This window comes from Rutilus rutilus (assembly GCF_951802725.1).
Source record: "Rutilus rutilus genome assembly, chromosome: 9".
In the NCBI taxonomy this organism is placed as follows: Eukaryota; Metazoa; Chordata; class Actinopteri; order Cypriniformes; family Leuciscidae; genus Rutilus; species Rutilus rutilus.
The window spans coordinates 10891960-10919882 of record NC_140223.1 but is presented as its reverse complement, the minus strand read 5'-3'; the positions used below and the strand labels follow the sequence as shown (position 1 = coordinate 10919882).

At 38.1% G+C, this 27923-nt stretch overlaps 4 protein-coding genes across 5 annotated transcripts in view; 1 reads left to right on the top strand and 3 right to left on the bottom strand.

The window, feature by feature from the left end:
• Positions 1 to 15: 15 nt before the first annotated feature.
• Positions 16 to 14561, bottom strand: LOC311297331 (uncharacterized protein). The gene is made up of 14 exons (XM_084419580.1): positions 14300 to 14561; positions 13498 to 14064; positions 13209 to 13304; positions 12668 to 12901; positions 12302 to 12455; positions 12156 to 12215; positions 8707 to 9247; positions 6155 to 6378; positions 5012 to 5619; positions 4743 to 4838; positions 4150 to 4383; positions 2113 to 2266; positions 1973 to 2032; positions 16 to 1840 (listed from the first exon to the last, which is right to left on the bottom strand). The coding sequence occupies exons 2-14, from the start codon at positions 14047 to 14049 to the stop codon at positions 1296 to 1298; spliced, it is 3558 nt and encodes a 1185-aa protein (XP_084275706.1). The 5' UTR covers positions 14050 to 14064; positions 14300 to 14561; the 3' UTR covers positions 16 to 1295.
• Positions 14562 to 16378: 1817 nt separating this feature from the next.
• LOC311297557 (E3 ubiquitin/ISG15 ligase TRIM25-like) lies at positions 16379 to 20207 on the bottom strand. The gene is made up of 7 exons (XM_084419899.1): positions 19602 to 20207; positions 18794 to 19357; positions 18549 to 18644; positions 18036 to 18269; positions 17667 to 17820; positions 17523 to 17582; positions 16379 to 17388 (listed from the first exon to the last, which is right to left on the bottom strand). The coding sequence occupies exons 2-7, from the start codon at positions 19343 to 19345 to the stop codon at positions 16865 to 16867; spliced, it is 1620 nt and encodes a 539-aa protein (XP_084276025.1). The 5' UTR covers positions 19346 to 19357; positions 19602 to 20207; the 3' UTR covers positions 16379 to 16864.
• Positions 20208 to 22036: 1829 nt separating this feature from the next.
• On the bottom strand, positions 22037 to 26778 carry LOC311297549 (E3 ubiquitin/ISG15 ligase TRIM25-like). 2 transcript variants are annotated; one of them, XM_084419884.1, is made up of 8 exons: positions 26530 to 26778; positions 25659 to 25784; positions 24853 to 25422; positions 24602 to 24697; positions 24089 to 24322; positions 23720 to 23873; positions 23576 to 23635; positions 22037 to 23438 (listed from the first exon to the last, which is right to left on the bottom strand). In XM_084419884.1, exons 1-8 carry the CDS (start codon positions 26653 to 26655, stop codon positions 22918 to 22920), a joined length of 1887 nt encoding a protein of 628 aa, XP_084276010.1. In that variant the 5' UTR covers positions 26656 to 26778; the 3' UTR covers positions 22037 to 22917. The 2 variants fall into 2 exon arrangements, with proteins under 2 accessions (XP_084276010.1, XP_084276011.1); XM_084419885.1 differs by lacking the exon at positions 25659 to 25784 and having other exon boundaries at positions 22039 to 23438; positions 26530 to 26777.
• The window catches only part of LOC311297560 (uncharacterized protein), a 165799-nt gene continuing 164634 nt past the window's right edge, over positions 26759 to 27923 (top strand). Inside the window, exon 1 of the mRNA XM_084419905.1 lies at positions 26759 to 27822. Coding sequence (XP_084276031.1) covers positions 26883 to 27338 — 456 coding nt within the window. The 5' untranslated portion in view covers positions 26759 to 26882 and the 3' untranslated portion in view covers positions 27339 to 27822. The remainder of the gene's footprint in view (positions 27823 to 27923) is intronic.

Genomic DNA, 27923 nt, shown 5'->3' with positions numbered 1-27923 from the left:
GGAGTCAAGAACAGTCTTTAACCAAACTTTAATGAAATGGTACAAGATAGACATATTAACAGAATAACTCTGTGGAGTTGTGGAAATGTGGAGATAATATTCATTGTATTTTTAAAAAGCAACCCATTGTTTAATGTGTAACACTAATAATATCCATAAACAATGACATAATGATTTGCCATAATTAAAATTACACTGTTAAACTCTAGTCTGATTCACAGTTGTGGCACATGCAGATATCATTGCCATTAGTTCAGGCCAAGTGTGTCCAGGACCAGTGAGACACACAAGACAGACAGACCTCCTTTGATTTTGAATAGAACACACATTTATTTTAATACTCCCTTTCTAAATGTAGTTTTACATTTAATTTTAGTGAAATATGTTCATTTTCTAACAGAAAAGTATGTAAACACAGACAAACAACGTGCTTACATTGGGCCATGTGGCTCGGGGGCAATTGTAACACAATGTCATCTATCCTTTAGACAGCAGAATAAAAATACTGTACGTCCAAAAAGTAACTTTCACAAATCAAAATCAGAGTTTTGTTGAAAACTTCTGCTGAGGTGAAATGATTGAGCTCCTTTTTCCACAGACAGAGAGAGAGAATCCTACTGAGCATGTGCAGATTAACTGTCATCGCTTGTTTCTGATTGGAGGAATTGAGTGTCTTACAATTGCCCACTATTGTCTCCATCAAACCAAACAAATATAAAGAATAATCTTTTGAAAAAAAATGTATAAAGAAAGAAGGTCTTATTAGCAGGTATCAACACAACAGAACAAAATAGCGGCTACATTTAATAAATGTAATATAACATGTTACATGTGACACGTAAAACATTTGATCAACGTCGCACTGCTAACGGTTTGTTCCATAGCCGACTGCATCGTGGATTCAGACGGTGTTTGGTGTTTTAAGCCCCCAACGGCGCCTTCCAGGCAGCGAGGGGATGGGTAGGTTTAAGGTTGAGGGTAGGGTTAGCTGCCTCTAAGGAGCCATTGGGGGCTTAAAACACAATCGAGCGATTCAGACATGGATTATTATTGAGTTTTGCAGTAAAGAAACCTTGCTGAAGATGAACACTCTCAGATACCAATATTACAATAAAAATAACTATAATCTGATTTTTGTAACATCTGATAATGAACTGTATATTTACTATATCCAAATTGAGAGTGTCTTAAATGGGTGTTGAATATTCATTGATGGTGTTTAAGACATATTATGACTTTTGTTCATCCAAACTACAAATTACATTTTAATTGAAATACATACACATTTCAGGAGTTTAGCAACTGAATCTGAAACTCCTCTGCTCTATGATCCTGACAGATGAATCTGTACTAACCCCAAATGCAGGGTATAAGGGTTCAGTGAAAGTGGTCTGGACTCTGTGAAGGAGAGTCATTGTGTCAGAGACGCTGTAGAAGGACAGAGTTCCTGCTCTGTGATCCAGATACACTCCTATTCTAGAGGAGGAGACAGCAGGGATTGGGACTTGGGCTTTAGCATGTATGAAACTAAAATTCTGCAGACAATTCCCCAATCTCCAGGATATTTTGTTGAAGCCAAGTCTACAGTCATTACCGTTTCCTTTACGTCTAATTCTTTTGTAACAAACTGCTACAGCCCAAACGTCCCCACTGCACTCGACCTCCCAGTAACAGCGACCGGACAAACCCTCTCGACACAAGATGTAATGAAACTTATCAAATCGCTCTGGTTGATCAGGATATTGATTAACTTTATCTGAACATGATATCTTCCTACTGTCTTCAGACACTTTGATGTTTCTATGTGCAGTGATTAGATCCAGGTGAAGTTCACAGAAATCTGAGGAGGAATGAACAAAAACACAAATATAGAACTTTAAAGTAAACTTTGGTCTAAAATGGTCACAATGTAACAGATCATTTCCACTGATCAATTAATGATTTGCCTTGAAGAAACTACAGTTCAACTTACACTGCAAAAAATTATTTGGGGTCTTTGGTTCTGGAGGCTTTGTAACATTAACATTTGACACTGAAGAGACAAAAAACAATTAGGTTAAATAGTTGGATTAAGAGTATGAATGACAAAATAATATATCAAAAGATTCAGACCTTCTGGAGATATTTTAGCAGGCTGCTGTTGACAGACGTCCTCCAAAATCTCCTTAAATGCTGAGATTGAAATGTCTTTAAAAGACAGATGAGTGTGTGGAGTGAAGCTGGGAACGTCTTCAAATGTGGGTAAAACACACACAGACTGACAGCTCTGAAATGAGACAAATAATAATTCAAACATAATTTGTGAAGCAGAACTGATCTTTTCCAAAACATATAACAAGTCAAGCACCTCAATAATGTTTAGCTTCTCAAGATGTTGGCATCAGCACAAGTGACTGTTTCAACTAAATAAAAGAAATACTTAAAGGCAAGGCAAGTTTATTTATATAGCACATTTCATGCACTATGGCAATTCAAAGTGCTTTACAGAAAGGAATTAAAATAATCACAAAATAAAAGCAAGTAAAGTTAAAACAGTTATAAAAGAGATATATGATACAGTTATAAAAGGAATTAAAAGAGTAAAAAGATGATACATAGATAAACTTCTCATCTGGCAAAACACTGGTGTATCATATTTTTCATAACTCCCAGTTTTACTGTGAGATTTTCCCATGCTGATTACACTCTATCTGTGGTGATCTTTCGGCGCCTAAGAAATCTATTGGACTTCTCCGATGGACCTGATTTTCCCCTGAAATCGGCCGGGAGGAGCTCTAGGACTGACTCACGGGGTAACCTCAAGTTCACTGCCCCATCAGTCCGCATCCCAAAGATTTGTTTGGAAGCTCTAGGAATGGAGTCGATCCAGTCCGCACCCCACAGAACCTCGAGTTTAATTACACATCAAACTCACTACTCCACCACAGACCCAGGCCATCAGCATGGATTCATCTCTCTTACCCAATTCTCAGTGCCATTGGAGTTCAGGGTAACACTTTAGAATACCGTTTCTTACTCATGCATAACTAATAAGGAATTACTGAAGAACTAATAGGTAATTCTTTATTAACACTTAAGTCACTACTGTTTACTACTAAGGAAGATGTGTTAACTAATCAGTAATAGAATTTTATGATTGTGTTATGTATCAGTTAGTTAATCAATAACTATTAATTAACAACTATTAATTATCTACTAATTAAGGTTCAAGAAAAATAACTATGAAGTAACTAATAATGAACAGTCATACACAGTAGTCACTACAATAATCCAGGTTTTTTTTAGCAGTGGAGTGGTGGATGAAGTACACAAATCAAGTACTTGAGTAAAAGTACAGATACCCCAATAAAATATTACTGCAGTAAAATTATAATTAGTCCTATTCATTTTCAAAATTACCTTAGTAAAAGTACAAAGGTAATTCATTTTTAAAGTACTAATCAATGTTTTTTTTTTTACATTTTTTTTTTAGACAGTAATAAAAGGAAGATATCATGTAGCCTAAACAAGTCATTGTTGTGTATTTTACAAAGGTTAAGATGATTACGTTAATAGTGGGGGGGTTTTTTACAGTAAGTTTGATTTGAGTCAGAATTATGTGGTAATTCTTTATTAATTTTAATAGGTTCCCTATTTTTTCACTTTAGAATACTGTTTCAGGTTATAAGTAGCCTAATTCCTGGATAATTGTTTGATAATTCTTCATTAATTACTAATGGGTTCCCTATATTTTCACTTTAGAATACTTTTCAGGTTCTAAGTAATTCCTGCAGAGTTATTTGATAATTATTTATTAATTACTAATAAGTTCCCTATATTTTCAGTTTCCCTCAGTCGTTGCCTCAAATACATGAGTTTACTCAATGGCATTCTATGCTGAGGAATACAGACACACACAGTACTGTAAAAAATATATATAAAAATAATCTGAGGTTAGTTATGGCAAGGCACTTGAGTGGGGTTCCTTTTAAGTTTCTCTAAGTCTTGTCTGGAAACAAAGCATCTAATTCTTGCAATATTTTTGAGATGATAGTATGCTGATTTAATTATTGCTTTGACACGACTACCGAAACTAAGGTGTGAAGATTGAATGGTGAGCGTCCTACAGTACATCAATTACACATGTGATCATTAAAAGACTTTTATTACCTTCAGAAAATTTATCTGATCATCAGTAATCAGAAGTTTCTCAATCTCTGCTTGTGTTTTTCTGAGTTCTGTCAGCTCTTGATCCAGATGTTTGTGAAGTTCCTCTGCTCGATCTATCTCAGTCTTCTCCTGAGCTCTGATCTGCTCTTTAATCTCAGAGCGTTTCTTCTCAAGAGAGCAGATGAGCTCAGTGAAGACCTTCTCAATGTCCTCCATGGTCTCTAGCGCTGAACTCTGTCAGAGACACAAAGATCTGATCATGAAGAACATTGTTGTGACTCAAATTAGTGCAATATAATCAAAATAATGGAATTTCGTTTTCTTTTTGTCAAATTCTCTAAATGTACAAGAAGTCAAATTAAGCTGTATCTGTTCCAAACAAGGTAGACAGTAAATTAGTGGCTGTCAAGCTTCAAAACAAACCAAAGTTTCAATAAGAACGCCATAAATTGTGTCACTACTTTTATAACACTTTTTTAATCAATATTTGGAGCTAAACAGCTATTGGTCACATCTACTTTAATTGAATTCAAAATATCAACTTTTGTGTGTCAAACAAACTTTAAAACTAAAGAACACATAAAGAAACATACTTTAATAAGCTTCACAGCTTCACTGAGTTCCTGCTGACCTCTCTCTCGCTCCTGGATCAGCTTCTGACACGACACCTTTATCTCCTCTAACTCTTCCTGAGGATGTTCACATACAAAAAATAAAATAAAAATTGGTTAAAATAGACATAATACCTTTCAAGTCTGGCAAAGGTGTGTAACAAGGTTAATCGAAATTACAGCCTATAAATGCAATATACTAATTATAATAAAATAGTTTATGCATGTTTTTTAATTATTGTTGGTATTACCTTTTTACTAGTCCATTCAGAATCCACAGACACCACACTGTGTCCTTTATGATTATCAGTACACAAACAACAAATACACTGACGATCATCCTGACAGTAAATCTCCAGTAGTTTCCCATGACTGAGACAGAAGTTCTCCTGAATGTTTCTGGAAGCTTCGACTAGTTTGTGCTTCATAAACGCTGGAGATTGATAGTGAAGCTGCAGGTGAGTTTGACAGAAGGAGGCCAAGCACTGCAGACAGGACTTTACAGCTCTGTTCTTCTCTGTAGTGCAAACATCACACTCCACAGCAGCCGTTTGTAGGGACGTCTTCTGCAGCGTCTCCATCATCTCAGCTATCAGAGTGTTCTTCTTCAGTAGAGGTCTCTGACTGAAGCTCTCTCTGCATTGGGGACAGCGGTACGGCGGCCCCTGCTCCTTCTGGCCCCAGCAGTCAGTAATACAGCTCATACAGTAACTGTGTCCACAGGGAATCGTCACCGGCTCCTTCAGAGGATCCAAACAGACTGGACAGCTGAACTGATCCACATACGGACTCGCTGCAGATTCAGACATTTCTTTGCCGTGTTCAAAGATGAACAGATTCTCTGCTTCTGTAATAAGGGCTGTCTAGCCAAGAAAAACAGTTATTTGTCTTTTTGTTTTTTTACTTAAGTGAAAGTATGGATACTGACAAGATTTTACAAAGTCCGAGAATAACCACAAAAAATATATATATATAGTTTGAGAGAAGCCTAATCACAACATTCAAATTTTTTAACTGAGGGGAAATAAATTCTGTTCTCTGCTGATCAACTGCAGGCTGTAAATGCTGTTGTCAATAGAGTTAAACTTGTATTTATGCAGAATAGTCTTAGTCATGATCACCACAGACATAGGTTTGTATTTTTAAACAACTTTCGAAATTGTGAAGAGTAAAAAGTATCGTTTTGAGGTATGTAATCAAGTATTTCGATTCAATAGTAACTCACTTATGTTTTCATTAGACAACTAAATACAAAAATAATTGTTTAGCAATTAAGTACAAAGCAAAATTTTGTTTCATCAGGCCTGTTACAAGTTACAGGATTAGAAAAGAAACTTTTTTTAAAGCAGACAACATGATAAAGTCATAATCATTGGACATTATGAAGTCCTTACCTCGACAGAAATTGCGTGAAAGCTTATAAAGCTTTTGACACAAAGAGCAGCGGTGTTGATGTATTACAGAAGTTGAATCACTTGTGTAGAGGATAAATAGCCTAAGTTTCATTTCTCTTGAATTCAAATACTTCCTGGTTCTCAGCGCGTAAACAAAATGGGCGTGTGTTCTGTGTGAGATAATAAGAGAAAGAGAAATAAAACGTTTATATTCCCCCGATCGACTGGTGAACATTATTTAACTGTAATTATTAAACTTAGACATAAAAAAAAAAAAAAAAAAAAAAAACACAATTGAAGATCATGAAGTAGTTTATCTCGTACTGGGATAATGACCCTCTCTTGGGTTAAACTTATCACAGCTGACATTTGATTTCTGCTGAATATATAAATTATGACTGATATGTTTGCTGATCTAATGTAAAATACTAAGTATTAAACTTACTTAAATAATAAGTATTTCATGTAAATCTATGTATTTTGTATTTTTAGATAAATAATTGAACAAAGACAGATTAAATGACAAAATCTCAGTCAAAGAAATTCATCTGAATTACACTAGTTCTCTAAATTATTCATAAGCCTGTATTTTAGCCGAAGGAATGTCATAATAGTAATAAACTATGAATTTAGATTAAAATGGCTGCACTTAATTGACTTACAAGTTATAATAAATAATACAGATGTCTGAATGTGCATCTAATTCATAGAATTATTAAATAACGATTTCATACATTATTGAACCGTCATTTATAAACTTACTAATTTGTTAGTACTAGACTTAGACACACAATTGAAGATCATGATCTCGTTCACCACTGGGATAATGACTCTCTGGAGAGAAAAGCTCTTGGTGATAAAAACTGATCACAGCTGACATCTGATTTCTGCTGAATATGACAAATATGTCTGATATCATTTTTGATGATTTAATGAAAAATAATAAATTGAATATTTCAATGTATGTGTTTTGACAATTTAGTTAAATAATTGAATAATGACAGACAAATTAAATGATAAAATCTCACATAAATCTGAATGACACTAGTCTAAGTTATACATAAACCTGTGTGTTTAGCTGAAGAAATGTCATAATAGTAATAGAATCAGATTTTTAAGACAATGTTTCCTAAAACAGCAACATTCCCACTTTGAATTAACCAAAAGATCCCTGTTATTAACACAAATGCAACATTTCATTGAATTTTCTCTGTATTTTATCATAATTACAGATTACATTATTAATTAATATAGGGGGAGACTGAGGGCAATTGTAACCATTTTTTACAGTTCCCTTCATAACTTACAGACTACTTGAAATACACTAGTCATCTTTTGATACAAGAAACAAATATAGGTGCACTATTAATATTACAATTGGTAACACTAATAATTTCCATAAACAATGATATAATGATTTGCCATAAATAAATGACACTTTTAAACTCTAGTCTGATTCACAGTTGTGGCACATGTAGATATCATTGCCATTAGTTCAGGCCAAGTGTGCCCAGGACCGGAAAGACACACAAGACAGCCAGACCTCCCTTGATTTTGAATAGAACAAACACATTTATTTTAATACACCCCTTTTAAATGTAGTTTTACATTTAAATGTAGTGAAATATGTTCATTTTCTAACAGAAAAGTATGTAAACACAGACAAACAACGTACTTACATTGGGCCATGTGGCTCGAGAGCAATTATAACACAGTTTCATCTAAACTTAAGCCAGCAGAATAAAAAACTGTACATCCAAAAAGTAACTTTCATAAATCAAAATCAGTGTTTTGTTGAAAACTTCTGCTGAGGTGAAATAATTGAGCTCCTTTTCCACAGACAGAGAGAGAATCCTACTGAGCATGTGCAGATTAAGTGTCATCGCTTGTTTCTGATTGGAGGAATTGAGTGTGTTAAAATTGCCCACTATTGTCTCCATCAAACCGAAGAACAACAAATATAAGGATGAATTTTCTGAAGAAACATTGCTATGTATTGATAGAAGAGGATATTTTAAAAAGATGCGTCTTTAAAAGGTTTTCAAAATTGTGGTTTCTCGGCTTACCATCAGATACTGTAGTTATGAAACAGGCTAAAAAATTTAAACATTTATAAAGAAAGAAAGTCTTATTAGCAGCCAGCAACACAACAGAACAAAAAAAGAGGCTGCATTTAATAAATGTAATACAAAATGTTACATGTGTCACGTAAAATATTGATCAATGTCGACTGTAAAAAGTTTGTTCCACAGCGACTGCATCGTGGATTCAGACATGGATTATTATGAGCTGCAGTAAAGAAACCTTGCTGAAGATGAACACTTTCAGATGCCAAAATTACAGAAAACACAAAATTACTATAATCTGATAATGAACTGTATATTTATTTACTAAATCCAACTTGAGTGTCTTAAATGGGTGTTGAATATTCATTGATGGTGTTTAAGACATGTTACTTTTGTTCATCCAAACTACAAATTACATTTTAATTGAAATACATGTACACATTTCAAGAGTTTAGCAACTGAATCTGAAACTCGATCAATTATATTTATTTCTTGTCTATCTGAACTCTCCTCTGCTCTGTGATCCTGACAGATGAACCTTCTCCAACCCCAAACGCAGGGTATAAGGGTTTAGTGAAAATGGTCTGGACTCTGTGAAGGAGAGTCATTGTGTCAAAGACGCTGTAGAATGACAGAGTTCCTGCTCTGTGATCCAGATACACTCCTATTCTGGAGGCAGCAGGGATTGGGACTTGGGCTTTAGCATGTATAAAACAAAAATTCTGCAGACAATAGCCCAATCTCCAGGAGATTTTGTTGAAGCCAAGTCTACAGTCATTAAGGTTTCCTTTACGTCTAATTTGTTTGTAACAAAATGCTACAGCCCAATTGTTCCCACTGCACTCGACCTCCCAGTAACAGCAACCGGACAAACCCTCTCGACACAAGATAAAGGGAAACCAATCAAATCGCTCTGGGTGATCAGGATACTGTTGGTCTTTATATGTAAATGATATTTTCCTGCTGTCTACAGACAGTTTGAGTTTATTGTTTGCAGTGTTTAGATCCAGGTGAAGTTCACAGAAATCTGAAGAGGAATGAACAAAAAACAAATACTGAACAAAGTAAACTTTGGTTCCAAAATGGTCACTTTGTAACAGGTCATTTCCACTGATCAATTAATGATTTGCCTTGAAGAAACGTCTCAGTTACGTATGTAACCCTCGTTCCCTGAGGAGGGAACGGAGACATAACGTCAGTGAATGACGAAATGGGGGTTTCGCTTAGAAGTCTATCACCTTCGAGTTCTACAAAGCGAGCTATTGGCAATGGAATGCCATGGGTCTGCGGAATTTGCATAGCGTAACTCCGCCCGACCGTGTGGGTATAAAAGGAGGACGCTGGCAATCTCGCATCATGTTTTCCACTGAGGAGCCAAGACTGAACTCTAGGCCGCTCCAGCGGTACAGCTGTTGTGGCAGAGGGACGTAACGTCTCCATTCCCTCCTCAGGGAATGAGGGTTACATACGTAACCGAGACGTTCCCTTTCGTTCAGTCACTACGAGTTACATCAGTGAATGATGAAATGGGGGTCCCAATTCAATCACGCCACAGCAACTGTCTTCCAGTGCCCTGCGCAAGACTAAGCTCCCTGTTGTGAGACTAGCACGAACAAAGGGCTAGGCTTAACGCAGGAATACCAAGGTACACTGGGTGGCATATCCCAGGTGGAATATGTAACACAGCGCCTACCCGTAGGGAGGACTTAGAATACAGATATGACCCGATTGCAGGAAGCATATGGAAAATTCAGAGGTATCCAGCCCGCAGGGTGGAATGTTTCAACCTCGAGATGGCAAGAGGGGTCTTGCCGAGGGAAAACAGGTGCTCAGAGGAGGCTTACCGTGGAAATACACATGTGGGGGTTACCCAACGGGGGAACCATGCACATGGAGCACCTAGCCAATCACAAGGGCTGACCAACTGGGCATGCACTCTGGTGACGGCATCAACAGTGCCGGAGGAACTCAGGGTCTAAGGAGAACTCATCTGAGTGAAATGGCATCCACTATTCAGTGAGACAACCTTTGCTTGGAGAGAGCCTTTCTCTTCAGCTTCCCACTATAACAGACAAAGAGCTGGTCTGAGGTCCTGAAAAACTACTGCGTTCAGTCTACGTAAGCACGGAGGGCGCATACTGGACAGAGCAGTGCTAAGGCTGGGTCTGCCTCCTCCAAGGGCAGCGTTTGCAGGTTCACCACCTGATCCCTGAAAGGAGTGGTGGGAACCTTGGGCACGTATCCAGGGCGGGGTCTCAAGATAACGTGAGAGTTAGCCGGCCCGAATTCCAGGCACGCTTCGTCAAACGAAAATGCCTGCAGGTCCCCTACCCTCTTGATGGAGGCCAAAGCAACCAGGAGCGCTGACTTCATAGACATGAACTTCAGCTCGACTGATCGCAATGGCTCAATGGCTCAAAGGGAGCTTTCTGCAGGGCTGATAAGACCACTGCGGGGTCCCAAGAGGGTATGAGAGGAGAGCGAGGAGGATTTAGTCTCCTCGCTCCCCTCAGGAACCTGACGACCAGGTCATGCTGTCCCACCGTTTTTGACTCAACAAGGCCGTGGTGCGCAGAGATGGCAGCCACGTAAACCTTCAGGGTGGAAGGAGACAGCCTTCTTCAGGTTATTCGCTGCAAACCAGTCCAGGATGAACACATTTGAAAATGCGTTTAGCTGTCAACATCTTGAATGGAAGCCTGTGAAGGGTTCGGTTCAAGACGCGCAGGTCCAGGATTGGTCGTAACCCACCGGTTTTCTTGGGTACAATGAAGTAGAAGGCGGACTTCATTTCGGCTGGAGGGACGGTCTCGATCGCACCCTTCGCCAGTAGGGTGGCGACCTCCACACGCATGACAGGGGCGTTGCCACCCACCATGGTATAGCGGACTGAATCACGTAGCCAAGCCTGATGGTTCTCGCGAGCCAGCGGGAAAGATTGGGAAGCTCTAGCCAGGCTCCCAAAAACTGAATCAGCGGGGTTATGCGAACCACAGACGTACCCACGATGGAGCAGCGAGGCGGAATGACCGGCTCAGATGGGGGAGGTGGAGCATCCCGGTGTGGGGGCGCGGTCATATGCTGCATCCTGACAGAGAAGGCCAGGGCAGAACATGTTTTATGGCCTCAGTCTGCTTCTGGGCGGCCGTGAACTGTTGGGCGAAGTCCTCGACCACGCCGCCGAATCATCTGGAGCGCCGAATGAGATGCGGGGACCTCAGGTCACCCTGGCCACCAGCCAAAGCATTGCCTCTCGCGGAGGGTATAGATCGGGGTGTGGCAGAGGGGACTCTACCTCCGCGGAGGTCATTGAGTCTTGACCGCAGCACCGCGATGGTCATGTTCCCGCAGTGAGAACATGATTCATCCACAAACGCTGCCTGAGCGTGATCTAAGCCCAAACACGCCAGGCAGCGATTGTGCCCATCAGATGACAAAAGGAGTCGACCGCACCCAGAAGTGCATGGGCGAGACATCTTTAAAAAGACATGCCACACGCAAGCTGTTTTGTGAGGAGAGGAAAGCTCAGCAGTGTGCTGAAGCGCCCAGGGAGAAGCATACACATTGTTGGCAGATCACTGCACAGATCAGCAGCAGGCAATGTGATCTCGCTGGAATGCGCCTTTACACCAACACACTGGAGAGCCGCTCGTCTCGTAGTCTCGAAGAACTCAGAAACAGGCTTGCAGAGGAGTGAAGAGAAGCTCTTGGCTCCGAAGCAAAAACATGATGCAAGATTACCAGGGTCCTCCTTTTATACCCATGCAGTCGGGCGGAGTTACGCTATGCAAATTCCGCAGACCCATGGCATTCCATTGCCATTGGCTCATTTTGTAGAACTTGAAGGTGATAAGCTTCTAAGCGAAACCCCCATTTCGTCATTCACTGACGTAACTCGTAGTGACTGAACGAAAGGGAACCACAGTTCAACTTACACTTCAAAAAAATGTTTTGGGTCTTTGGTTCTGGAGGCTTTGCAACATGGACATTTGACACTGAAGAGACACAACAAAACAAGCGTACGGTTAAATTGTTGGTTTAAGAGTATGAATGACAAAATAACATATCAAAAGATTCAGACCTTCTCGAGGTATTTTGGTTGACTGTTGTTGACAGACGTCGTCCAAAACCTCCTTAATCGCTGAGATTGAAATGTCTTTAAAAGACAGATGAGTGTGTTGAGTGAAGCTGGGAACATCTTTAAATGTGGGTAAAACACACACAGACTGACAGCTCTGAAATGAGACAAACAGTTCAAACATAATTTGTAAAGCAGAACTGATCTTTTTCAAAGACCAAACAAGCACCACAATAATGTTTAGATTCTCAAAATTTTGGCATCAGTACAAATGAATGTTTCCATTAAATAAAATAAATACTTAAAGCACAGAACAATGAATAGTGAGCGTCCTACAGTATATCAATTACACACATGATCATTAATTACCTTCAGACACTGGACCTGATCATCAGTAATCAGAAGTTTCTCAATCTCTGCTTGTCTTTTTCTGAGTTCTGTCAGCTCTTGATCCAGATGTTTGTGAAGTTCCTCTGCTCGATCTATCTCAGTCTTCTCCTGAGCTCTGATCTGCTCTTTAATCTCAGAGCGTTTCTTCTCAAGAGAGCAGATGAGCTCAGTGAACACCTTCTCAATGTCCTCCATGGTCTCTAGCGCTGAACTCTGTCGGAGACACAAAGATTTGATCATGTGGATCATTGTTGTGATAATGCAATTACATTTATTTTTGTCAAATTCTCTAAATGTACAAGAAGTCAAATTAAGCTGTATCTGTTCCAAACAAGGTAGACAGTAAATTAGTGGCTGTCAAGCTTTAAAACAAACCAAAGTTTCAATAAGAACACCATGAATTGTATATGACTTTTATAGCTTAACAGCTATTGGTCACATCTACCTTTATTAAATTCAAAATATACATTTTTATGTGTCAAACAAACTTTAAAACTAAAGAACACATAAAGAAACATACTTTAAGAAGCTTCACAGCTTCACTGAGTTCCTCCTGACCTCTCTCTCGCTCCCGGATCAGCTTCTGACACGACACCTTTATCTCCTTTAACTCTTTCTGAGGATGATAACATACCAAAAACATATATATATATATTAAATAATAATAAAAAAATAGACATAACACCTTTCCAGTCTGGTAAAGGTGTGTAACAAGGTTAATTGAAATTACAGCCTATAAATATATGCAATATAATAATTATAATAAATTAGTTTACACATGTTTTTTTTTTTTTTATTGTTGATGTTACCTTTTTACTAGTCCATTCAGAATTCACAGACACCATACTGTGTCCTTTATGATTATCAGTACACAAACAACAAATGCATTGACGATCATCCTGACAGTAAATCTCCAGAAGTTTCCAGTGACTGAGGCAGATGTTCCCATGACTGGAAGCTTCGACTAGTTTGTGCTTCATAAACGCAGGAGATTGATAGTGAAGCTGCAGGTGAGTTTGACAGAAGGAGGCCAAGCACTGCAGACAGGACTTTACAGCTCTGTTCTTCTCTGTAGTGCAAACATCACACTCCACAGCAGCCGTTTGTAGGGACGTCTTCTGCAGCGTCTCCATCATCTCAGCTATCAGAGTGTTCTTCTTCAGTAGAGGTCTCTGACTGAAGCTCTCTCTGCATTGGGGACAGCGGTACGGCGGCCCCTGCTCCTTCTGGCCCCAGCAGTCAGTAATACAGCTCATACAGTAACTGTGTCCACAGGGAATCGTCACCGGCTCCTTCAGAGGATCCAAACAGACTGGACAGCTGAACTGATCCACATACGGACTCGCTGCAGATTCAGACATTTCTGAAGGAGTACCCTACATAAATACACATGTAAATCATTACTGAAAGAGCATGTATAAAAATATACAAAATGCTTAGTTTTGTGAATTAATATGAAAGAATCGTAAACTCTTCATCCGTAACCAGAAGAATAAACATAAGACATCCAAATGAACATGGAAAACTCATACAGTAATAATTGAATGTTCTTTTTTTAATGCAAGCAAGAAGACTTAAAACCATTAGTTAACGGCTCTATGACGTTCTTACCTGATTTGACAGAATAATAAATATTCAAATATTCCCTCCTTTACAGCTTTACCAAACTGGAAGAGTGTGAATCCTCAAGTAGAGGCTTGTGTAGCAGGGAAATAGGTTTCGTTTCTCTCGAACCCACAAGCTTCCTGATTTTCATTAGCAGGGAAATAGGTTTCATTTCTCCCGAATCCACAAACTTGTTTATGTGAAGCCATGACTTTGCAGTTTTAATGCTCTACTCTTTGTACTTTGCTTAACATCATACCGTATCTCTCGACACCAGACTAGTTGATAACTTACAGAAATGTTTTCTTTGTTTTAACTGCTTCTAACACACTTCCAGCAATCTGTGTGTAAAATGATTAAATTATTTCATGTTTGTTGTACAATGTCAATGGCATCAAACCTTTCAGAAATCATTTGTTTTAACAAGTGATGCTTCTTTGTTATAAAAATAGCAGGTTTTCATTCAGATGCTGTGGAGAAAAATAATAATCACACACAATCTCACATATCATGAATTCTGGAGACAAAATATTTCCTAAAACTGCCACATTTTCATTAAAAGATCACTAGAATGTTATTAACACATAACGCACCATTTCATTTTATTTTCTCTTTATCTGATCAAAATTACAACATTGATTACACACCAAACTGAAGAAGGCAGAAATCTAAAGATAAATCTGAAACAAACATTTCTACAATGTACTGGCAGAAGGTCTATGTTAAAAACTGTGCCTCTTTGAAAAGGTTTCGAACAGTATTTACTGACATTAAATCTGAGAGTGTTGTAAGGTGTGTTATATTCATACACTGCTCCGCCAAAAATAAGTCACTATTTGGATTTAAATTGGCAAATGCTTAAGAGTCTAAGATTGGATCATTCATTATTGCAGTGATTTTTTATGTTTCTAGCATGTTTTATGTTTGGCAAGAGTTCTTCTAATTCTCATTAAAAGAGTGAGTAGCTTTTCATTTCTTAAACAACCATGAAGACACATCAGGATGATTGAAAGTCTTTGGGTTGTGCTGGAGGAGACTTTACCGAGTGCTTGACTCTTGCATTATCAAAACAAGATCTTGACCAAAAATGTATGCACCTCTTGATGGAAATCTTGTCGAAAGATCTTGTATTGACAATTCAAGAGTCAAGCACTCTGTTAAGTCTAAATGCATGTAAACAAAATGGGCGTGTGTTCTGTGTGATAATGAGAGAAAAAGAAATAAAATGTTTATCTTCCCCTGATCGACTGTTAAACATTATTTAACTGTTATTATTAAACTTTGACATTTATCTAAAAAAAAAAGTGTTCTAGACTTAAATAAATAAATAAATAAATAAATAAAAGCCCACAATTGAAGATCATGAAGTAGTTTATCTCATACTGGGATAATGACTCTCTAAACTCTTGGGTTAAACTTATCACAGCTGACATTTGATTTCTGCTGAATATATTAAATATGACTGATATGTTTGATGATCTAATGTAAAATACTAAGTATTAAACTTACTTAAATAATAAGTATTTTATGTAAATCTATGTATATTTTGTTTTTTTGATACATAAATGAACAAAGACAGATTAAATGACAAAATCTCAGTCAAAGAAATTCATCTGAATTACACTACAGTTCTCTAATTTATACATAAGCCTGTATTTTAGCCGAAGGAATGTCATAATAGTAATAAACTACGAATTTAGATTAAAATGTCTGCACTTAATTGGCTTACAAGTTATGATAAATAATACAGATGTCTGAATGTGCATCTAATTCATAGAATTATAAATAACGATTCCATACATTATTGAACCGTTATTTATAAACTTACTAATTTATTAGTACTAGACTTAGACACAATTGAAGATCATGAAGTAGTTTATCTCGTCCACCACTGGGATAATGACTCTCTGGAGAGAAAAGCTCTTGGTGATAAAAACTGATCACAGGTGACATTTGATTTCTGCAAAAAATATAATTTTTGATGATTTAATGAAAAATAATAAATTGAATATTTCAATGTATGTGTTTTGACAATTTAGTTAAATAATTGAATAATGACAGACCAATTAAATGATAAAATCTCACATAAATCTGAATGACACTAGTCTAAGTTATACATCAACCTGTGTGTTTAGCTGAAGGAATGTCATAATAGTAATATAATCAGATTCTTAAGACAATGTTTCCTAAAACAGCAACATTTCCACTTTGAATTAACCAAAATATCACCGTTATTAACACAAATGCAACATTTCATTGAATTTTCTCTGTATTTCATCATAATTACAGATTACATTATTAATTAATATAGTGGGAGACTGAGGGCAATTGTAACCATTTTTACAGTTCCCTTCATAACTTACAGACTTGAAATACACTAGTCATCTTTTGATACAAGAAACAAATATAGGTGCACTAATTAATATTACAATTGGTAACACTAATAATTTCCATAAACAATAAAATAATGATTTGCAATAATTAAATTACACTGTTAAACTGTAGTCTGATTCACAGTTGAATCTGAAACTCTATCAATTATATTTATTTCTTGTCTGTCTGAACTCTCCTCTACTCTATGATCCTGATAGATGAACCTGCACCAACCCCAAGCGCAGGGTATAAGGGTTCAGTGAAAGTGGTCTGGACTCTGTGAAGGAGAGTCATTGTGTCAGAGACGCTGTAGAAGGACAGAGTTCCTGCTCTGTGATCCAGATACACTCCTATTCTAGAGGAGCAGACAGCAGGGATTGGGACTTGGGCTTTAGCATGTATGAAACAAAAATTCTGCAGACAATAGCCGCCCAATCTCCAGGATATTTTGTTGAAGCCAAGTCTACAGTCATTACCGTTTCCTTTACGTCTAATTCGTTTGTAACAAACTGCTATAACACAGTCGTTCCCACTGCACTCGACCTCCCAGTAAAAGCGACCGCACAAACCCTCTCTAGACAAGATGTAGGGAAACACATTAAATCGCTCTGGTTGATCAAGATATTGCTGATCTTTATCTGAACATGATATTTTTCTGCTTTCCTCAGACAGTTTGAGGTTTCTATGTGCAGTGTTTAGATCCAGGTGAAGTTCACAGAAATCTGAGGAGGAATGAACAAAAAACAAATACTGAACAAAGTAAACTTTGGTCTAAAATGGTCTCATTGTAACAGATAATTTCCACTGATACTCAATTAATGAGTGTTTGCCTTGAAGAAACTACAGTTCAACTTACACTGCAAAAAATCATTTGGGGTCTTTGGTTCTGGAGGCTTTGTAACATTTACATTTGACAGTGAAGAGACACAAAAACAAGTGTAAGGTTAAATTGTTGTTTTAAGAGTATGAATGACAAAATAACATATCAAAAAATTCAGACCTTCTGGAGATATTTTAGCTGTCTGCTGTTGACAGATGTCGTCCAAAACTTCTCTGAATGCTGAGATTGAAATGTCTTTAAAAGACAGATGAGTGTGTTGAGTGAAGCTGGGAACGTCTTCAAATGTGGGTAAAACACACACAGACTGACAGCTCTGAAATGAGTCAAATAATAATTCAAACATGATTTGTAAAGCAAAACTGATCTTTTTCAAAGACCAAACAAGCACCACAATAATTTTTAGATTCTCAAAATTTTGGCATCAGCACAAATGACTTTTTCCACTAAATAAAATGAATGCTTAAAGCACAGAACAATGAATAGTGAGCGTCCTACAGTATATCAATTACACACATGATCATTAATTACCTTCAGACACTGGACCTGATCATCAGAAATCAGAAGTTTGTCAATCTCTGCTTGTGTTTTTCTGAGTTCTGTCAGCTCTTGATCCAGATGTTTGTGAAGTTCCTCTGCTCGATCTATCTCAGTCTTCTCCTGAGCTCTGATCTGCTCTTTAATCTCAGAGCGTTTCTTCTCAAGAGAGCAGATGAGCTCAGTGAAGACCTTCTCAATGTCCTCCATGGTCTCTAGCGCTGAACTCTGTCAGAGACACAAAGATCTGATCATGAAGAACATTGTTGTGACTCAAAACAATGCAGGTAGAAAGTAAATTAGTGCCAGTCAAGCTCCAAAATTGACAGATTGACAGAAGTCTCAATAAGAACACTCTGAATTGTGTCGAGATTCTTATAACAGTTTTTAAATGAATTTTTGGAGCTCAAAACTGATTGGTCACTGTCTACTTTTATTTTATTTAAAATATCTACTTTTTGTATGTCAAACAAACTTAAAAACTAAAGAACACATAAAGAAACATACTTTAAGAAGCTTCACAGCTTCACTGAGTTCCTGCTGACCTCTCTCTCGCTCCTGGATCAGCTTCTGACACGACACCTTTATCTCCTTTAACTCTTCCTGAGGATGTTAACATAAATAGGCAAAAATAGACATAATATGGTAAAGCAACAAGGTTAATCGAAATTACAGACTATAAATACAGTATATGCAATATAATAATTATAATAAAATTGTTTATGCATGTTTTTAATTATTGTTGATATTACCTTTTTACTAGTCCATTCAGAATCCACAGACACCACACTGTGTCCTTTATGATTATCAGTACACAAACAACAAATACATTGACGATCATCCTGACAGTAAATCTCCAGAAGTTTCCCATGACTGAGACAGATGTTCCCATGACTGGAAGCTTCGACTAGTTTGTGCTTCATAAACGCAGGAGATTGATAGTGAAGCTGCAGGTGAGTTTGACAGAAGGAGGCCAAGCACTGCAGACAGGACTTTACAGCTCTGTTCTTCTCTGTAGTGCAAACATCACACTCCACAGCAGCCGTTTGTAGGGACGTCTTCTGCAGCGTCTCCATCATCTCAGCTATCAGAGTGTTCTTCTTCAGTAGAGGTCTCTGACTGAAGCTCTCTCTGCATTGGGGACAGCGGTACGGCGGCCCCTGCTCCTTCTGGCCCCAGCAGTCAGTAATACAGCTCATACAGTAACTGTGTCCACAGGGAATCGTCACCGGCTCCTTCAGGGGATCCAAACAGACTGGACAGCTGAACTGATCCACATACGGACTCACTGCAGATTCAGACATTTCTGAAGTAACCTACATAAATACACAAGTAAATCATTAATGAAAGAGCATGTATAAAACTATACAAAATACTTAGTTTTGTATATTATTATGAAAGAATCATAAACTCTTCACCCGTAACCAGAAGAATAAACATAAATCATCCAAATGAACATGGAGCTATTATCAAACTCATACAGTAATAATTGAATGTTCTTTTTTTAAAGCAAGCAAGAAGACATAAAACAATTAGTTAACGACTCTATGACGTTCTTACCTGATTTGACAGAATAACAAATATTCCCTACTTTACAGCTTTAACCAAACTGGAAGAGTGTGAATCCTCAAGTAGAGGCTTGTGTCGCAGGGAAATAGGTTTCGTTTCTTTCAAACCCACAAGCTTCCTGATTTTCATTAGCAGGGAAATAGGTTTCGTTTCTCTCGAATCCATAAACTTGTTAATGTGAAGCCATGACTTTGCAGTTTTAATGCTCTACTCTTTGAACTTTGCTTAACATCATACCGTATCTCTCGACACCAATAATCAGACTAGTTGATAACTTACAGAAAATGTGTTTCTTTGTTTTAACTGCTTCTAACACACTTCCAGCAATCTGTGTAAAATGATTAAATTATTTCATGTTTGTTGTACAATGTCAATGGCATTAAACCTTTCAGAAATCATTTGGTGTAACAAGTGATGATTCTTTGTTATAAGAACAGCAGGTTTTCATTCAGATGCTGTGGAGAAAAATAATAATCACACTAGGGATGTGAATTTCTGCCAAAAATGCCATTCGACAATCAAGGAGCAAAAGTCGAATATCGTTCGAAAATCGGAGGAAAACAAAAAAAAAAACAAAAAAAAACGCATATTCTCACAATGACAGAAAGGGAGGCCAATTTCATCTTTAGCAATTTGTCATCAAACAAACTGTTTATTAATTGAGCAAGTAACATGTTCTCGTGTTTTTTTTTGTTTTTGTTTTTTTTTACATAGTTGATATGGTAGGCTAAAAAAAAAAAAAAAAAAAAAGGACAATAAGTCCGTTTCTACATCGCCATACCAGATGCTCGTTAGATAAAAATAAATAAATAAATGCAGTTGGATACATGTCATAATGATTTTTATGAGAACCTGACTTGTTACCGGCAATAGCCTACTTTTTAAACAAAGTAGTTTTCAATCAATGTTACTATTCATCGCATAACGCTTAGGCATATGTGACATGTCATATTCTTGCTAAAAAAAAAGACGTGAGCGCAACCTACACGAGGTCACGACAATGCTCTTCTTCTTTTGTTTGTTTACACTATGTACACAAAAGAGGTAGCCTAGAGGGTTTCATTCATGTTAGCAACACTTTGTTAGCAAAATACCCTGCTGCGCGATCTGTGACAGTAGGCGCGGCGTCAGTTATGTAGAACACATTGGAATTGCGCGAAAATATAACGATATTGGAAAAAGCTATTTTATGATCGAATTTCGCATGCAGTTTGACTATTCGAAGATCGCGACTCATCCCTAAATCACACACAATCTCACATAGATCATGAATTCTGGAGACAAAATATTTCCTAAAACTGCCACATTTTCATTAAAAGATCACTATGCTATTAAAACAAAACGCACTATTTCATTTAATTTTCTCTTTATCTGATCAAAATTACATAATTAATTACACACCAAACTGAAGAAAGCAGAAATCTAAAGATAAATCTGAAACAAACATTTCTACAATGTACTGGCAGAAGGTCTATGTTAAAAACTGTGCCTCTTTGAAAAGGTTTCGAACAGTATTTACTGACATTCAATCTGAGAGTGTTGTGTTATATTCATATTATACACTGCTCCGCCAAAAATAAGTCACTATTTGGATTTAAATTGGCAAATGCTTAAGAGTCTAAGATTGGATCATTCATTATTGCAGTGATTTTTTATGTTTCTAGCATGTTTTATGTTTGGCAAGAGTTCTTCTAATTCTCATTAAAAGAGTGAGTAGCTTTTCATTTCTTAAACAACCATGAAGACACATCAGGATGATTGAAAGTCTTTGGGTTGTGCTGGAGGAGACTTTACAGAGTGCTTGACTCTTGCATTATCAAAACAAGATCTTGACCAAAAATGCATGCACCTCTTGATGGAAATCTTGTCGAAAGATCTTGTATTATCAATGCAAGAGTCAAGCACTCTGTTAAGTCTAAATACATGTAAACAAAATGGGCGTGTGTTCTGTGTGATAATGAGAGAAAAAGAAATAAAATGTTTATTTTCCCCTGATCGACTGGTGAACATTATTTAACTATTATTATTAAACTTAGACATTTATATAAAAAAAATGTGTTCTAGACTTAAAAAAAAAAAAAAAAAAAAAAGCCCACAGTTGAAGATCATGAAGTAGTTTATCTCATTCTGGGATAATGACTCTCTAAACTCTTTGGGTTAAACTTATCACAGCTGACATTTGATTTCTGCTGTATATATAAAATATGACTGATATGTTTGATGATCTAATGTAAAATACTAAATGAAGTATTTCATGTAAATCTAATCTATCAATTGAACAAAGACAGATTAAATGACAAAATCTCAGTCAAAGACATACATCTGAATTACACTACAGTTCTCTAAATTATACATAAGCCTGTATTTTAGCCGAAGGAATATCATAATAGAAATTAACTATGAATTTAGATTAAAATGGCTGCACTTAATTGGCTTACAAGTTATGATAAATAATACAGATGTCTGAATGTGCATCTAATTTATAGAATTATTAAATAATGGTTCCATACATTATTGAACCGTCATTTATAAACGTACTCATTTATTAGTACTAGACTTAGACACACAATTGAAGATCATGAAGTAGTTTATCTCGTCCACCACTGGGATAATGACTCTCTGGAGAGAAAAGCTCTTGGTAATAAAAACTGATCACAGCTGACATCTGATTTCTGCTGAATATGACAAATATGTCTGACATCATTTTTGATGATTTAATGAAAAATAATAAAGTAAATATTTCATGTAGTAAATATGTGTTTTGACAATTTATTTAAATAATTGAATAATGACAGACAAATTAAATGACAAAATCTCAAATAAATCTGAATGACACTAGTCTAAGTTATACATAAACCTGTGTGTTTAGCTGAAGGAATGTCATAATAGTAATATAATCAGATTCTTAAGACAATGTTTCCTAAAACAGCAACATTCCCACTTTGAATTAACCAAAAGATCAGTGTTATTAACACAAATGCAACATTTCATTGAATTTTCTCTGTATTTCATCATAATTACAGATTACACTATTAATTAATATAGGGGGAGACTGAGGGCAATTGTAAACATTTTTACAGTTCCCTTCATAACTTACAGACTACTTGAAATACACTAGTCATCTTTTGATACAAGAAACAAATATAGGTGCACTATTAATATTACAATTGGTAACACTAATAATTTCCATAAACAATGAAATAATGATTTGCAATAATTAAATTACACTGTTAAACTGTAGTCTGATTCACAGTTGAATCTGAAACTCGATCAATTATATTTATTTCTTGTCTGTCTGAACTCTCCTCTACTCTATGATCCTGATAGATGAACCTGTACCAACCCCAAGCGCAGGGTATAAGGGTTCAGTGAAAGTGGTCTGGACTCTGTGAAGGAGAGTCATTGTGTCAGAGACGCTGTAGAAGGACAGAGTTCCTGCTCTGTGATCCAGATACACTCCTATTCTAGAGGAGCAGACAGCAGGGATTAAGACTTGGGCTTTAGCATGAATAAAATGAACATACTGCCGAAAATACCATAATCTCCAGGACATTTTGTTGAAGCCAAGACCACAGTCGTTACTGTTTCCTTTACGTCTAATTCCTTTGTAACAAACTGCTACAGCACAGTCGTTCCCACTGCACTCGACCTCCCAGTAACAGCGACCGCACAAACCCTCTCTAGACAAGATGTAGGGAAACACATTAAATCGCTCTGGCTGATCAAGATATTGCTGATCTTTATCACAATATGATATTTTCCTGTTGTTTTCTGACAGTTTGAGGTTTCTATGTGCAGTGTTTAGATCCAGGTGAAGTTCACTGAAATCTGAGGAGGAATGAACAAAAAACAAATATTGAACAAAGTAAACTTTGGTCTAAAATGGTCTCATTGTAACAGATCATTTCCACTGATACTTATCAATTAATGAGTGTTTGCCTTGAAGAAACTACAGTTCAACTTACACTGCAAAAACTCATTTGGGGTCTTTGGTTCTGGAGGCTTTGTAACATTAACATTTGACACTGAAGAGACACAAAAACAAGTGTAAGGTTAAATTGTTGGTTTAAGAGTATGAATGACAAAACAACATATCAAAATATTCAGACCTTCTGGGGAAATTTGAGCTGTCTGCTGTTGACAGATGTCCTCCAAAACCTCTCTGAATGCTGAGATTGAAACGTGTTTAAAAGACAGATGAGTGTGTTGAGTGAAGCTGGGAACGTCTTCAAATGTGGGTAAAACACACACAGACTGACAGCTCTGAAATGAGTCAAATAATAACTCAAACATGATTTGTAAAGCAGAACTGATCTTTTTCAAAGACCAAACAAGCACCACAATAATGTTTAGATTATCAAAATTTTGGCATCAGCACAAATGACTGTTTCCACAAAATAAAATAAATACTTAAAGCACAGAACAATGAATAGTGAGTGTCCTACAGTATATCAATTACACACATGATCATTAATTACCTTCAGACACTGGACCTGATCATCATTAATCAGAAGTTTGTCAATCTCTGCTTGTGTTTTTCTGAGTTCTGTCAGCTCTTGATCCAGATGTTTGTGAAGTTCCTCTGCTCGATCTATCTCAGTCTTCTCCTGAGCTCTGATCTGCTCTTTAATCTCAGAGCGTTTCTTCTCAAGAGAGCAGATGAGCTCAGTGAAGACCTTCTCAATGTCCTCCATGGTCTCTAGCGCTGAACTCTGTCAGAGACACAAAGATCTGATCATGAAGAACATTGTTGTGACTCAAAACAATGCAGGTAGAAAGTAAATTAGTGCCAGTCAAGCTCCAAAATTGACAGATTGACAGAAGTCTCAATAAGAACACTCTGAATTGTGTCGAGATTCTTATAACAGTTTTTAAATGAATTTTTGGAGCTCAAAACTGATTGGTCGCTGTCTACTTTTATTGAATTTAAAATATCTACTTTGTGCATGTCAAACAAACTTTAACACTAAAGAACACATAAAGAAACATACTTTAAGAAGCTTCACAGCTTCACTGAGTTCCTGCTGACCTCTCTCTCGCTCCCGGATCAGCTTCTGACACGACACCTTTATCTCCTTTAACTCTTCCTGAGGATGTTAACATAAATAGGCATAAATAGACATAATATGGTAAAGGTTTGTAACAAGGTTAATCGAAATTACAGACTATAAATACAGTATATGCAATATAATAATTATAATAAAATAGTTTATGCATGTTTTTAATTATTGTTGATAATAACCTTTTTACTAGTCCATTCAGAATCCACAGACACCACACTGTGTCCTTTATGATTATCAGTACACAAACAACAAATACACTGACGATCATCCTGACAGTAAATCTCCAGTAGTTTCCCATGACTGAGACAGATATTCTCCTGAATGTGTCTGGAAGCTTCGACTAGTTTGTGCTTCATAAACGCAGGAGATTGATAGTGAAGCTGCAGGTGAGTTTGACAGAAGGAGGCCAAGCACTGCAGACAGGACTTTACAGCTCTGTTCTTCTCTGTAGTGCAAACATCACACTCCACAGCAGCCGTTTGTAGGGACGTCTTCTGCAGCGTCTCCATCATCTCAGCTATCAGAGTGTTCTTCTTCAGTAGAGGTCTCTGACTGAAGCTCTCTCTGCATTGGGGACAGCGGTACGGCGGCCCCTGCTCCTTCTGGCCCCAGCAGTCAGTAATACAGCTCATACAGTAACTGTGTCCACAGGGAATCGTCACCGGCTCCTTCAGAGGATCCAAACAGACTGGACAGCTGAACTGATCCACATACGGACTCGCTGCAGATTCAGACATTTCTGAAGTAGCCTACATAAATACACATGTAAATCATTAATGAAAGAGCATGTATAAAACTATACAAAATACTTAGTTTTGTATATTAATATGAAAGAATCGTAAACTCTTCACCCGTAACCAGAAGAATAAACATAAGACATCCAAATTAACATGGAAAACTCGTATAGTAATAATTGAATGTTCTTTTTTTTAATGCAAGCAAAAAGACTTAAAACCATTAGTTAACGGCTCTATGACGTTCTTACCTGATTTGACAGAATAACAAATATTCCCTCCTTTACAGCTTTAACCAAACTGGAAGAGTGTGAATCCTCAAGTAGAGGCTTGTGTAGCAGGGAAATAGGTTTGTTTCTCTCAAACCCACAAGCTTCCTGATTTTCAGTAGCAGGGAAATAGGTTTCATTTCTCTCGAATCCATAAACTTGTTAATGTGAAGCCATGACTTTGCAGTTTTAATGCTCTACTCTTTGAACTTTGCTTAACATCATACCGTATCTCTCGACACCAATAATCAGACTAGTTGATAACTTACAGAAAATGTGTTTCTTTGTTTTAACTGCTTCTAACACACTTCCAGCAATCTGTGTGTAAAATGATCAAATTATTTCATGTTTGTTGTACAATGTCAATGGCATAAAACCTTTGTCACATGCCTGTCCTGTCTTGTGCTGCACATGGGTGTTTTGTTGTTTTGTGCCATGTGCTCTCCTGTCTATTGTCTAGCCCCTCCCATCTTGTTATCTGATTATTTGTTAATTTGTCCCACCTGTCTTTCTCGTTACCCTCCTTTGTTTGTTCCCCTATTTAGCCTCCCTGTGTTTGTAGTCCTGTGCTGGTTCGTTGTCCAAGTTACCTGTTCCTGGAGTTTTGTACCTTGTCTGCCAGTGACTAATAAATTTCCTCTGCATTTGAATCCTCGTCTCACGTTCAACTATTCCGTGACAGAACGAACCAGCCAAAATATGTGGATACAGCAGAGTGAGATTTATTTTATTTTTTTCCTCCGGGAAAGGATAAAGGATCTTCAATTTCCTTGTTTGACTACTTTGCTAGGTGCGCTCAAATGAGACCATGGCAGACGGTGGTCAGCTGAGAGGAGGTAAAGCTCCTATTCACCTGCAACGCTTTGAGGGAACCTGCTTGGCCAGATTCTCTGGGACTCGGGGAGGTCGTAGAGGGGGACATGGTCGTCAGGAACCCCAACATCATTCCAGAGTCCAATCGCTCTTCAGCCAGGTGCATGTTGTCCCGTCCAGCGCAGAGCCTTCACCGCTGGTCCCGTCCAGCGCAGAGCCTTCACCGCTGGTCCCGTCCAGCGCAGAGCCTTCACCGCTGGTCCCGTCCAGCGCAGAGCCTTCACCGCTGGTCCCGTCCAGCGCAGAGCCTTCACCGCTGGTCCCGTCCAGCGCAGAGCTTTCACCGGTGGTCCCCATCCTGCTTTGCCGGCCCCGCCCGTGTCTCCGGACAAGATGGCCGCCGCCGAGCCAGTGTCTGTGTCGGTTCCTGAGCCTGTGTCGGTTCCTGAGCCTGTGTCGGTTCCTGAGCCTGTGTCGGTTCCTGAGCCTGTGTCGGTTCCTGAGCCTGTGTCGGTTCCTGAGCCTGTGTCGGTTCCTGAGCCTGTGTCGGTTCCTGAGCCTGTGTCGGTTCCTGAGCCTGTGTCGGTTCCTGAGCCTGTGTCGGTTCCTGAGCCTGTGTCGGTTCCTGAGCCTGTGTCGGTTCCTGAGCCTGTGTCGGTTCCTGAGCCTGTGTCGGTTCCTGAGCCTGTGTCGGTTCCTGAGCCTGTGTCGGTTCCTGAGCCTGTGTCGGTTCCTGAGCCTGTGTCGGTTCCTGAGCCTGTGCCGCCCGAGGGAAAGTCTCCGCCCTGGCCGCCCGAGGGTGGACTGACATTTCCGCCCTGGCCTCCCGAACCCTGCGGGCCGCTCTGAATTCAATAGCTTACATACAGCGCGCGTCTTCCTCTGCTTATAAACAGACCGCTTTGCGCTTCCGGCAATGTCGGGACGTCATCTTGTACAGTAGATGGCGGTAATACTCCCAAGGAGTGAGCAGCCAGTAACAAGTAAGTTAGTAGTAGAAGAACGCCGTAATCTCAGTTCTCGCGCATGCGTCCTGGCGCTCCCGTGAACTCTCGTCAGAGGCCCACATTGAAGAACACTAATAGTTGGATAAAGTCGTTATTTTTGTTTTTCCGCACAAAAAGTATTGTCGTCGCATGATAAACTTAATGTATAGCCACTGTAGTCACTTGGACTATTTTAACGATGTTTTTAATAACTATTCTGGGCCGGCGAGTTTCGGTCCCTCTGAAAGCCTATGAAGGAGTGAGACAGCTGTCAGATTTCATCAAAAATATCTTAATTTGTGATCCGAAGATGAACGAAAGACTTACATGGTTGGAACAACATGAGGGTGAGTAATTACTGACAGAATTTTCATTTTTGGGTGAACTAACCCTTTAAAAGACAATATTCTAAAGATGGCGGCGCCCTCGTTTCTCTGGCGCATAAGGT